The 13343-nt window shown below is 37.0% G+C and overlaps 1 protein-coding gene across 1 annotated transcript; it reads left to right on the forward strand.

Moving 5' to 3' along the window:
- Positions 1-10338: 10338 nt before the first annotated feature.
- Positions 10339-10881, forward strand: LOC148197235 (WUSCHEL-related homeobox 2-like). The gene is made up of 2 exons (XM_088092232.1): positions 10339-10615; positions 10700-10881. Exons 1-2 carry the CDS (start codon positions 10339-10341, stop codon positions 10879-10881), a joined length of 459 nt encoding a protein of 152 aa, XP_087948358.1.
- Positions 10882-13343: the final 2462 nt, after the last annotated feature.

Here is a 13343-nt window from a genome sequence, read left to right on the forward strand (position 1 = left end):
GATGACTCAGAATTTGAGAAACTATTTCTCAGTTAAGGAATCACCATGGCATATGTACTCCAAATTGCTTAGAATGGTGAGAGACAGTGACTCCAAGTTTGGGAAAGTATCAAGAGAATCGATACCTGACCCTGTGGCTATGCATTTGACTTCAGCATTGTGTTGAATGAAAAGAGACTGTAGTTGTGGAAACCCATCACACTCCATATCACTAACAACATTATGGATATCATTCAGTGTATCCAAGTACAAAACCTGAACTTCTTTCAACATCTTTTTTATTCCATTCTCTGACTGAAACCTCCTGTTCAGCTTCGGTTTCAATGTCTTCAATTCATGATTACCATAATATGCTCAGTCCCACCCTTCACTTCAGCTTCAGGAACATACATGTCTTCTATGTATGCCAAGTGTTCCAAGTCTATAAGCTCTTTCAAGCTTGCATTCTTGTTATCACTGGTAGACATTTCAATCTCCCAATTAGAAAAGGAGTTTCTCAAATATAATTCTTCCAAGCTTGTCAATTTGGACAGGACATTGGGTGGAATCACTTGGAGATTTTTGTCTCTTAAATCCAAGAATAGCAGCTTCTGAAGCTTTACAATTTGCGTTGGCAATTGTTGGATACTACTTCCAAGGAGGCCTAGCATTCGTATATTTGTGAGCTCACAAACTTCGTTAATGTCTCCCAATCCACAATGATACATGGATAATGCTTCAAGGTCCTTTAAAACAACAAAACTAAGAGGCAACTTTGGACAATGAAAGGAGACAAAATCTAGCATTTTCAGAAGTTTAGTCTCCTTAAAAAAGGAATCTGGAACATCTATTTTGGAATTTTCCCTACTTATCAGAAGATGTTTCAAGTTTGGACATTGCAACGTTGCGGGAAGTTTCAAATCACCAACAGGATGTAAGTTGCAGAAGTAAAGATCTGTTAGCAATTCTTCAGGTGGTCATTCTCTCGAAATCACTGAATCTCTTCGATCATATAAGGCCATTCGATAAGCAGTTTGATATATGTAGTTAGCTACTTTGACGCATTCCTTTCCATTTTTTCAACCACAAGACCATAGGCCTTCATATCACTAATTAGTGACTCACGCTTTTTTCTTGTAGAATCTTCTGCTGTTTCCAAATTTTTTAATACACTTGTCCACATATGTATGTACATGCTATACCTGTTAATAAATCTTCTTCCCCTAATAGTAAGAAAATACAAAAATGCTCTGTGTTCCTCATTTTCTTCCAACCAATAGGACAATATTTTGTTGGTGAAATTTTTTCCTTGAACTGCATCAAGGCATCTTGGCCCTTATTTTGTAATGCCTTTGCTAGATCATAAATTAAAGAAATGGAACCATCACAACTTCTCATTATTTCTTCTACAATGGAACTTTGATCTTCATCAAAACTTCTAACCATGATAGGATACTGGGTGATAGGATAGAAGGCAGGGGAGCTGAACGGTATGAGGCAAGGTAATAGGATAGAAGGCAAGGGAGCCGAACGGTAGGAGGAAAGGGGAAGAAAGCCGAAAGGGGAAAGGCGGTGAAGAGCTGGAGTCGAACGGTAGGAGAAAGGGGGAAGCACGTCAAACGGTTGAAGACGGTGAAGAGTTGGAGCCGATCGGTTGAAGAGTGACTATACTAAGACAGTAGGCAGGAAATATTTAGTAATAATTATAGTAAATAGAGCTAGATCCTTGGAAAATATTCATATTAAGTTAATTATAGTAAATAGAATTATATCCTAGGGAAATATTCAGTATAAGTTAATTATAGTAAATAAAGCTATATCCTAGGAAATATTCAGTATAATTTAATTATAGTAAATAAAATTATATCTTAGGGAAATATTCAATATAAGTTAATTATAGTAAATAGAATTATATTCTAGGGAAATATTTAATATAAATAAAGCTAGATGTTATTGTTAGGGCATGCTTTTGATTATTGAGTTGGTTGGGAAGCGGCTATGCTCTTGTGAGGGAGGTTATGCTCCCAAGTAATTGACGGAGGTTATGCTTCCAATTACCCTTGTTTACTTTTGTTTATTCAGATATCACCATCAATAAAAGAGATTCACGTAACAATGGGTCCAACCTGCTAGATTGTCAAGGGATACTTGCCAGATACTGATCGAGAGGAGTGAAGAACATCATGGAAGGAAGAATGATTGCAATCGAAAGGAAACTAGAAAATATGGAGATGTCCATGGGGGGATTGGAGGCAGAGATGATGGCGATACAAAAGGATTTACAAGAACTAATGAGGATGAAGGGAGGACGAGACCGACAACTAGATGGCAACTCGGATTGAAGCCAAGGGTCTGTCAACGGGAAAAGGAAGGACCGATGGGATGAAAAGGAAGGCGAGAAAGAGGGTGGTGCGCAGGAGCAACCAAATTAGAGAAAAATGGTACAGTTACCAGTTTTTGAAGGAATTGATCCATTGAATTAGATCAATAGTGCTGAGAAGTTCTTTGATTTACAATGAGTGTTAGAGGAAGAGATGGTGTGCCTAGCCTACATCAGTATATAGGGAAGTGCCAAATACTGGTTCAGATTTTGGAGGGAGAAGACCAGGAATCGTTTGTGGGCGGGCTTGAAGGATGTGATGGTGATCTGATTCGGAGGAAGAAACAGGGGGTCAGTCTTCGAAAGATTGGTGGCCAACAAGAAATCGGGATTCGTGGAAGAATACATCCAAGATTTTGAAATCTTGGTGGGTCAAACGATAAGAGTTCCCGAAGAATAACTGATGGGGTACTTTATGGCAGGATTACAAGAGGGGATTCATAATCAAGTATGACTGCTTAATCCGCAGGAGTTGATAACCGCCATGAGAATTGCAAGGGATGTCGAGGAGGCCTAGGACAGGACAAGAGCTGGGAACTGGAGCGTGACAAAGAACCCATCGTCTTTGGAACGAACGAACGATGAGGAGACATAGCCTGGGGGTAATCACTATAACCTAAGCCGATCGGGAGTTGTCGAGCGATTTGAAGCCAATCACTATACCCCAGGCCGATTGGGAGTCGCCGCGAGTGTGGGGTCAGTACGGAAGGAGAGTAGTGATAATAATGGGAGGAACACCAGGAATATGCCTTATTCAGAAACCCTGAAACAGATAGAAGAGGGAAGGTGTATCAGGTGTGGGGGACCCTTCGGTCTTGGTCACCACTGCCCAGATAAGAGTTTGAGAGTCGTGATATTGGTGGCGGATGAGGAGGAATTGCGACCACCCAAACCCCCAGACCTGAATTGAAGAGGAACCATGAGATCAAGCTCCCTGGTTCCAACCATGCGGACAAGATTGTTCTGCAGCAGGGTGTAATGATAGGATACTGGGTGATAGGATAGAAGGCAGGGGAGCCGAACGATAGGAGGCAAGGGGACGCAAGCCAAACGATAGGAGGCTAGGGGAACCAAGTCGAACGATGGAAGGCGATGAAGAGTTGGAGCCGAACGATAGGAGGCAAGAGGAAGCAAGCCGAACGGTTGAAGGCGGTGAATAGCCAGAGCCGATCGGTTGAAGAGTGACTATCCTAACTAGGACAACATGCGGGAAATATTTAGTAATAAATTATAGTAAATAGAGCTATATCCTAGGAAAATATTCAAATTAAGTTAATTATAGTAAATAGAATTATATCTGTCGCAACCAGGATCGCGACGGGACGACGATCCGAAAATAAATACAAACGGTTTTGAAAAAGAGATTGGAGTCGCCACCATAGTTTATTCTGGAAAACTACGGAAAAACCATAAAATGATAAGACACAGTCCACGAAAACCAGATTCTAGGTTCAGGAGTCGGTTACGCGTAGGGAAGGTGTTAGCACCCTACAACGCCTGCCCTAAGGCAGTACCTTTAACTAAATGCACGAATATGATGTGGTTTTCAAAATGTTTAACTTTCCCCTGAAATAAAAAACTCTAAAGAAACAAAATATATTTTTTAGGTTTTTTGTGCCCGACAAGGATTGACCTTGCTCCTACGTATTCTCATTCAGAATGAGAAATCAGGGTTACGTAGTTCTTTTTAGAAAACTGCTTGAAAATTTGTTTGAAAATTGTTTGAGAATTTTGTTTAGAAAAATTTGGATTTTTGGGAGAGTGAACTTGACAAGGACTGGCCTTGCTCCTACGTATCTCCACTTTTGATGGAGAATCAAGGATCACGTAGTTCTGGCTAGAAAGATTGTTTGTTTGCTTGAAAGTGTTGATGTTTTTGGTTTTTTTGAAGATTTTATATTTTTTTGGTATTTTTATATAATAAACAGAAAAGGTTTTTCACACAAGGACGATGCGTGCGATCACACATGTGCTTAACCTTTAAAATATTTTTGGTATTTTTTATAAAATATTTATATTTTTTCGTAATGAGCACTAGGCTGATGCGTACGATCGCACAAGTACTCATACGACTTTTTTTTTTGTTTATTTTATATTTTGGGTAATGAGTACTAGGCTGATGCGTACGATCGCACAAGTACTCATACCGATATTTATATTATTACATGTTTTTTAAATTTTTATATTTTTTTATTAAGAAGGATAGATGAGTTGAATATATATATGACATAAAAATGTGAAAAGCATAAAGAAAAATTGTGATAGAAAACAAGATAAATTTGTAAACTAAAAAAAATGATCAAAATGCATAAATAGAATGAAGAGAAAATGTGTACCTTGTTGAAGATTTGTGTGATGAAATAAAACCTTACTTGTAATAACTTGTGAGAAAGATAGATGGAAGATGAAGAAGATAGCTTTATAGTAGAAATGTGGTATGGGATTTATTATGTATAGGGAGATTAGGAAATAGTAAAATGTGAGAGAAAAATGAAGTAGAGTTTTGGGATGAAATGAAGAGATTTTGAGAGAGAAGAGATGGATATTATGTAATTGTGTGTGTGTGAAGTGAAGAGAATGTAGGTATTTATAGAGTTAAGGATGAAGAAAGTTGATGAATAAATATAATATAATAAGTTGGTGGAAAATTTAGATGAAATAAAATATAATTAAAAAAAAGATGAATAGAAAAAGTTAATGTAGAAAATAAGTGAAAAGAAATAATATAAAAAGTTGGTGGAGAAATTAGGTGTAGAAATTATGGATAATAAAAAATGTTGATGGAGAAGATATAATTAAAAAATGTAATGTGGAAAAATTAGAAAAGTTGATATATAAAATTAATATGGAAATGATGTGGAAAAAGTAAATGAAAAAGGTAGATGATGTGGAATGAGATGTGGAGGGTGATGTGGAGAGTGGGGTGTGATAAGAGAAAAGGGTGGTGAGGAAGTAAAAAAGTAAGAGATTATTTTGGGCCATTGGATTAAGTGTTTAAAAGAAAATTTGGGGGTGCAAAAAGTAAAATAAATAGTATTTTTTCATTTTGGTTTTTTTATGTTTTTTTTTTATTTATTTTTGTGAAATTTTATTACCCGGACGAAATTGGGTATTGACAGCTGCCCCTCTTTACTTAGATTTTACTAGATAATATGACAAATTTGAGATTTTTGTATTATCGGAGTAAAAGCTAAGTAAAGAAAGAAACACTAATTTCGTCCGTATTTAAAAATTGGAGAGTTTTTTTTTTTTTTTTTAAGAAACAAGGTTAAGAGAATTGTGGTATGTAGACATGGTGGAGGGTGTCATAACCCTATGGACGGAGTTGAAGAGGTGTAAAAACCTCGTGAAGGGTGTACCAACCCTATGGAATGAAATGAATGAGGTGTACAAACCTCGTGGAGGGTGTCGTAACCCTATGGATGAAGTGAATGAGGTGTACAAACCTCGTGGAGGGTGTACCAACCCTATGGATGAAGTGAATGAGGTGTACAAACCTCGTGGAGGGTGTCGTAACCCTATGGATGAAGTGAATGAGGTGTACAAACCTCGTGGAGGGTGTCGTAACCCTATGGATGAAGTGAATGAGGTGTACAAACCTCGTGGAGGGTGTCGTAACCCTATGGATGAAGTGAATGAGGTGTGCAAACCTCGTGGAGGGTGTCGTAACCCTATGGATGAAGTGAATGAGGTGTACAAACCTCGTGGAGGGTGTCGTAACCCTATGGATGAAGTGAATGAGGTGTACAAACCTCGTGGAGGGTGTCGTAACCCTATGGATGAAGTGAATGAGGTGTCCAAACCTCGTGGAGGGTGTCGTAACCCTATGGATGAAGTGAATGAGGTGTCCAAACCTCGTGGAGGGTGTCGTAACCCTATGGATGAAGTGAATGAGGTGTCCAAACCTCGTGGAGGATGTCGTAACCCTATGGTTGAAGTGAATGAGGTGTACAAACCTCGTGGAGGGTGTCGTAACCCTATGGATGAAGTGAGTGAGGTCTACCAACCTCGTGAAGGGTGTACCAACCCTATGGATAAAGTGAATGAGGTGTACCAACCTCGTGAAGGGTGTACCAACCCTATGGATGATAAATGAAGTGAGAAATTTGAGTTTGATTATTGGGTTCGACCATTGCCATGCAGAGGGTCGTTTGACAATTTGGACTTGACCATTGCCTTGTAGAGGTCCAAGATCACAGAAGAAAACTTAAATTCGACCATTGCCATGCAGGGGTTCGTTTGACAATCTGGACTTGACCATTGCCTTGCAGAGGGCCAAGATACCAATGACAGAAAGTAAAATTGGACTCGACCATTGCGTTGCAGAGGGCCGAGATACCAATGACAGAAATTAAAATTGGGCTCGACCATTGCCTTGCAGAGGGCCAAAACATGGTTGGTGTAAATTTTGATATTGGAGGAGAGAAACATGGTTGGTGTAAATTTTGATATTGGAGGAGAAAACTTTGATGCATTTTTTTTTAAAGAAGAATATTTGGTGAAAATATGTAATTCTGAAATTGGAGGAGAAAACTTTGACGCATGTTGATTTTTTTCTTTTTTGAAGGAAAAAGATTTGATAAACATTCATGGAAATATGTACATGATGTTGACTTTTGATTTCCTTTTTTTTGTGGAAGGTTATGAAACTTTGACACCCCTTTTTTTTTTGAGTCAATTTGTTTTCTTTGAAATCATCAAATTTATGAAGACCTTCATCATTTTTTTTTTGTTGCAATGGATGTCCAATTCTAAAGTCAAACGTTCAAAATGAATTTTCTGTGCTAGACATTTCTTGACGAAATATTAGTGCGTACATGCTTGATATCAAGGGTTGGGATAAATGTTTGGAAGGATTTGGAGAGTACCGGGTTGGCTACTTGGGCCTCTTACTCCTTAAAACAGTTACAAATGCCAATGTGAAGTTTGAGATACTCAGAAGTTGCCCCAGCTTGGGGCATGGTAAACAGATAGGTATGGACAAATGTATCTATGAATGGTGAGGGTATAACTTTCACAAAAATTGTCCCTAGTTTCGGGTATGAGTCAATTAGGCGAGGTTCAAAAAATGTTGCCCCCCATTTCGGGTTTACGAATGATAAGATGGACTCAAGGTCATACAAATTCCCAAAGTGTCTGCTTATGTTTGAGGGTGGCTTTATGAATTTCAATGTGGACAAGTCTGAGAGGCCCAACAAGGGATGCCCCTAGTTTTGGTACGAGCTTCGAATATATAGATGAAACGAATGTGAGATTAACAAAGTTGCTCAATATTTTGAATGGGCCAAAAATGAAACTATCAAAGTTGCCCAAAGTTGCCCCCTAGTTTGGGAATCGGGGAAGGAGTTTGAATAGGATAGAAATTTGTGATGGGTATGAAAATGATTAACTTGAAAAGATTGCCCCAGTTGGCTTGATTTTCCTTCCTGTAATTTTGATCAATAGGGAATTTCCTTTCTTCTGAGGATATTTTTCTTTTTTTTTTTTCAATTTTTTTTTTCATTTTTTTTATAACTCATTGTTAGTCATTTTGTCTTGTCTCAAAATTAAGCTTTATGAAAATTTAAGCAATCATTATTCAATCTGTGTGGACTTTTATTGGGCTTGTAACGTGGCTTGGGCTGAAAGGTATGGAAAGAAAGGATATAGAGGCCCAAATGAGTGTTTGTGGGTCATTTGAAACAAGAGTTACCATCCACACCTTGTACCGGCTATTCGTCAAATCTGTTCTGACTTTCTTTGCTGATCTGTAAACTTCACTCTTTGTTTGTCATCACTTCGTGATTCTTTCTATTTTTGCTTCACTTTTGATGAACTCTCTTCGTTTGATCACTAAGTTTGTTCTTTTGCAATTTGAGTCGATTTCCACTGTGATGGTAACCTTGTTTGGGTAAATTTTGAAAAGAAAATTCGTATTGGCTCAAATTTGGTATCAAAGGATATATCTTTTTTTTTTTGGATGAAGAAAGATGGCCACACATCTCTTCAAATTTTGATTGCTTTATTTTCAAAAGATTAATTAGGAGACAAGACTAAATGATCTCAACAAGAGTCATTCATTTTTTTATTTATTCATTTTTTCCTTGTTTTTGTTTTGTCCTAACAGATTTAGGAATCTCCCAAATGAAAGCCAGTGGAGGTAATGGAAAATCTGCCCCAGTGTAAAGCTTTGGGTTTATTAGGGCTCAAGAACATGATTGGGGCCAATCTTTGGTTTAGTGGAGGTTGAAGGAGAATGTTTTCAAGCAATGCAGACATAGATATTTCTTAAGAATATGTGATTTAATCATCTAACTATAGGAGATTCTGACATCCATTACATTTGTCATAAAGTTGATGATTTGCATCGAAAATAATTGACTCAACATTGGATACGATATGCATATATTTTTTATTTTATGAATGAAGAAAAGTAATTTGAAGTAAAATGATGATACTAGGTCAAAGAAATATTTTTTTTATTTTTAGAGAAAATTGGGTTTGACGGACCAATGTGAAAACTGAGCTTGGGGCCAGGGTGGAAATTGGGCTTTGCGGGCCAGTAAGGAAACTAGGCTTTGGGTGCTAGTGGAAACTGGGCTTTGCGGGCCAGTGTGGAAACTGGGCTTTGCGGGCCTAGTGTGGAAATTGGGCTTTGCGGGCTAGTAAGGAAACTGGGCTTTGCGGGCCAGTGTGGAAACTGGGCTTTGCGGGCCAGTAAGGAAACTGGGCTTTGCGGGCTAGTGAGGAAACTAGGCTTTGCGGGTTAGTCATGGAAACTGGGCTTTGCGGGCCAGTGTAGAAACTGGGCTTTGCGGGCCAAAAAAAACTGATATGAGAAAGTTTGATTGATTTTTATTTCATCATTTTAAATTTATTTGCAAAATGTGAAAAAAATATTTAGAAGAAAAACTCTTTTTTTTTATTTTTTAGAAATAGAATTTGATGAAAATTATGTACGTGGTTGGACCCAAATGGGCTCAAAAAAAATTGTCTGAGCATTTTTTTCATTCATTTTTTTTAATTTGATTTGATTTGATTTATTTTATTTTATTTTATTTGGTTTATTTATATTTTTTTTTGTTTTTGAAAAGGGATGACCGGTACTATGACAACAGTTTCGGTAGCAACGACCGGAACTGTGGGTACAGTGGAAACAATCTGGCTATAAATGGACCTCTCGTACGCGTCGAGCGCCATTTCTGACTGCCCACTCTCTCTCTATCCTTCTCTTTCTCCCTCTACTCTCTCTTCCCTCTCTTCCTTGAGCGTCTGGATTTCTGCGAGGAGCCTCTGCCCCCGTGTGCTTTCGGAGGCGTCCCAGTGCTGCGACGAGCTTCTGTGAGCCCTTCTGCTTCCAGGTAAGTTCTCTTTCCTTCCTTCTTTTCCTTCAGTTTTTCTTCCCTTTCTCTCCTCTAAAGTTTTTTTCTTCTTTCCCTTTGCGTTTTTCCATTTTTCTTTTCTTCTTTCCGCTCATCTTTTCCCTTTTTTTTTTGTTATCCTGTCCGATTTTCCTTTCCTGCTCTTTAAGCTTTCCGCTCTCCTTACTTTTCAGCTTTCCGTTTATGCTTTTTCTGCTTTCCATTTTTTTTATAATACTAAACTTAAAACACAACTGTCTTAAAACTTAAGGGGTATATCGGCTGGAAACCAGACGTTAACCTCCCTTCGATTGAAGGTATAGCAGAGACAATCGGGTAGAACAACGCCACGTACCCCACTTAAAACTAAATAAACACAGAAACATAATTTACATGAACAACCAGGACAAGGACAACAGGACATAGATCCGTTTAGGACCCTTTTGCAAGGACCGTAAAACAGATCTGAGACCAGACACTGAAACATCAAAGACCGACTGGACAAAATAAACCTAAAAAGGAAACAAAAACAAACAAATAAAGAAAACACTGAACTAAGAATCTAATCATATTTTTTTATGCTTAATGTTTTGTTTTTTTTTTTGTTTTTTTTTTATGTTTTAGAATACTACGAGAGGAATGATGAGTGAGATGGAAATAGAGAGATACACCACTCAGCGGTGGCGTCCTACTGATGACCAGATCAAGATGATGACCAACATATACAATTATGGGGTCACACATCCAAGCAGAGCTCAAGTCGTCGAGATTGCGTCTCAACTAAGGGCTTTCGGAGATGCCAGCGAATATAACGTGCATTGCTGGTTCAACAACCATAGCAATCGGGTCAGAAGGCTGCAAGCGGAGATAGACCTCACTGGCACTATCTTTTCTCAGCTGCCGCGATACATGTATGGTAAGAACTCTGATCATATCTCACTTTTTATTGAATTTTTCTCTTCCTCTTCTATTATTGACATACATTTCTTTTTGTTGAAAGAATATGACTGGGTAGTTATGAAGGCACCAAAGCTACTGGATGTGTTCCCCATTCTGATCATCATTGACGACGACAGAGATGAACGACAAATCCCTCCACCTATGCCTCCTGCATTCCGTAGCAGAGCTCCCTCGACGGAGCTTACCTTAAGAACTCCACCCAGCAACCAATTTCAATTTTAATATATTTCATGTTTTTTTTTTATGTTTTTGTTGGCCGAGTGTGGCCAGAATAAGGACTGTAATATGGACACTTATGTTTTTTTTATTTTGTTTTTTTTATTTTGGACTGTAATCCTAACGATCACGAGTGATCGAACTCCGCACATCTTTATTTTCATTATGTTTATGTTTTTTTTTTGTTTTTTTTTATTTTTTTTTTTGGACTGTAATCTTAACGATCACCCGTGATCGACTCCTGAACATCTTTTGTTTTTTTATGTTTGTTATGTTTTTTTGTTGTTTTTTTTTTTGTTTTTTTTTTTGTTCTACGATATATTCAAATTAGTATCTCTGTTCAAACTTATTTCCCTTGTAAATTTTGCTCTAATGATGAAATAAATTAGATCCTTATGTTTTTTCTTTGATTCATTCGGTCTAAAATTTCCAATCAATTATTTGTATGAAATAATGGAAGAAAGGGGCTAAAAAAAATTATATTTACAATAAGGAAAATTGACTTCAAAATGAGATCTGAAGCGAAAATGATAAACAAATTTGAATGACGGAAACAAAATGAGTGCCTCTGATGGTAATGAGGATCAACGAAATCACGAACTAAGAAAAGCAATATTGAACAAGACGGATTCGAATTTTCGGTGACTCTTTTTTTTTTTTTTTTTTGAAAATTTTCTTCTTATCTGGTTTATCCTTAGTGAAATCGGACTCAAGAAAAATGCATATCAATTAGGTTTAACGAGCCCAAGAACTATTCTCGAAGCTTTTAAAAATATGATTTTAGTTTTCTTTTTAATGAGTTAAAATTTTTTGAATTTTTAAAATTTAAGAAAAATAAGTATATATACATGTGAGAAAGGAAAATATTGCATGCTCAAACCAATTTTTTTTTTTTTGAAATTTTTTTGAAAGATAACAATAATTCATATTTATTTGTATGAATTTAAAAATGATGTATTAGAAACGATGATTTATACTGTCCCAAAATATTTAAAAAAATTTTTATCCTAAGCTTGTGCCAACTGAATATACTTGTGAAGCTGAGACTGATACGCAGTATCTCAATTATGCGAACAGAAACAATACCCTTTAACGGCCTCCCCTATCACGGAGTCATCATTTATAGAGCTTTTTATCATTTTTATTTGCCCCTGACACACTTTCGTTAACCCTTTTTTTTCTTTTTTTTTTTTGAAATCGAGTTAATTTAATCGGACTCAAACCCACTCTGCTTCCTCTAATTGATCCTCAAATGGAAGTACTACTTCCATACATGGTGTTGCCCCAAAAATTAAGAAAGTGTAAAAAAAATTTTTTGTTTTTTTTTTAAGAATGATTTTAAGACAAAATTAAATATGAATTCAAATTTCATTTATTTGTTTTCATATTTTCTCCTTTTTTATTTTTTTATTTATTTTTTTTTAAAAGAAATATGACACATTTATTGTAAAAATAGAAAAGAAAGACCGACTTAAACAAATAATCTCTCTTTTGTGCCTTATCAAAGGTTGAGTGACTTTAAAGTTCTAAGGCCAAATATATGCACTCACAAGGATAGCTCCCTAATGCTTAAATCAAGGCCACCAGAGCTATGGCTCTTTTCATTGTCTCTCCACAACAGTCAGAGTAATCAACTAGATGCGGAGACACAAATGAAGAGAACAGACTCTAGCTGGGGTTCTCACGATAGCCAAACAGGAAGTACATCCCAGAGTGACACCGCTACACAACCCCTCTAATTCTAAGTTGCGCTCAGACCCGGGTATAGGGCCTCACTCATGATATGCATAAAGTGTAGTGAAGAGACATTATAATGCAAAACAACACTTACCTGCAATACAATCAGAAAAATCCCAGACAGATATACACATGTTTTCTACCCTAGGGTTCAATATAGAACAATAAAAACAAACACACCTACAATTATGTCAAATACCAAACATAGATAAAGAAAAAGGGAAAGAAAACATAATGAAAAACCACATCAAATTTGCACATCTAATTAAATGGCCTGACTCTCTAGCTTCCCCAGCGGAGTCGCCATCTGTCGCAACCGGGATCGCGACGGGACGACGATCCGAAAATAAATACAAACGGTTTTGAAAAAGAGAAGATTTGGAGTCACCACCATAGTTTATTCTGGAAAACTACGGAAAAACCATAAAATGATAAGACACAGTCCACGAAAACTAGATTCTAGGTTCGGGAGTCGGTTACGCGTAGGAAATGTATTAGCACCCTACAACGTCTGCCCGAAGGCAGTACCTTTAACTAAATGCACGAATATGATGTGGTTTTCAAAATATTTAACTTTCCCCTGAAATAAAAAACTCTAAAGAAACAAAATATATTTTTTAGTTTTTTGTGCCCGACAAGGATTGACCTTGCTCCTACGTATTCTCATTCAGAATGAGAAATCAGGGTTACGTAGTTCTTTTTAGAAAACTGCTTGAAAATTTGTTTGAAAA

Source organism: Vigna umbellata, chromosome 6 (genome assembly GCF_029865625.1).
Source record: "Vigna umbellata cultivar VRB3 chromosome 6, Vumbellata_1.0, whole genome shotgun sequence".
NCBI lineage: Eukaryota > Viridiplantae > Streptophyta > Magnoliopsida > Fabales > Fabaceae > Vigna > Vigna umbellata.

Excerpts from the sequence above, each read along its gene's own strand:
- LOC148197235 (XM_088092232.1), top strand. The coding sequence starts at position 10,339 with ATGATGAGTGAGATGGAAATAGAGAGATACACCACTCAGCGGTGGCGT. Across the intron at positions 10,616-10,699 it reads GCTGCCGCGATACATGTATG|AATATGACTGGGTAGTTATG; the intron begins GTAAGAACTCTG and ends TTTTGTTGAAAG.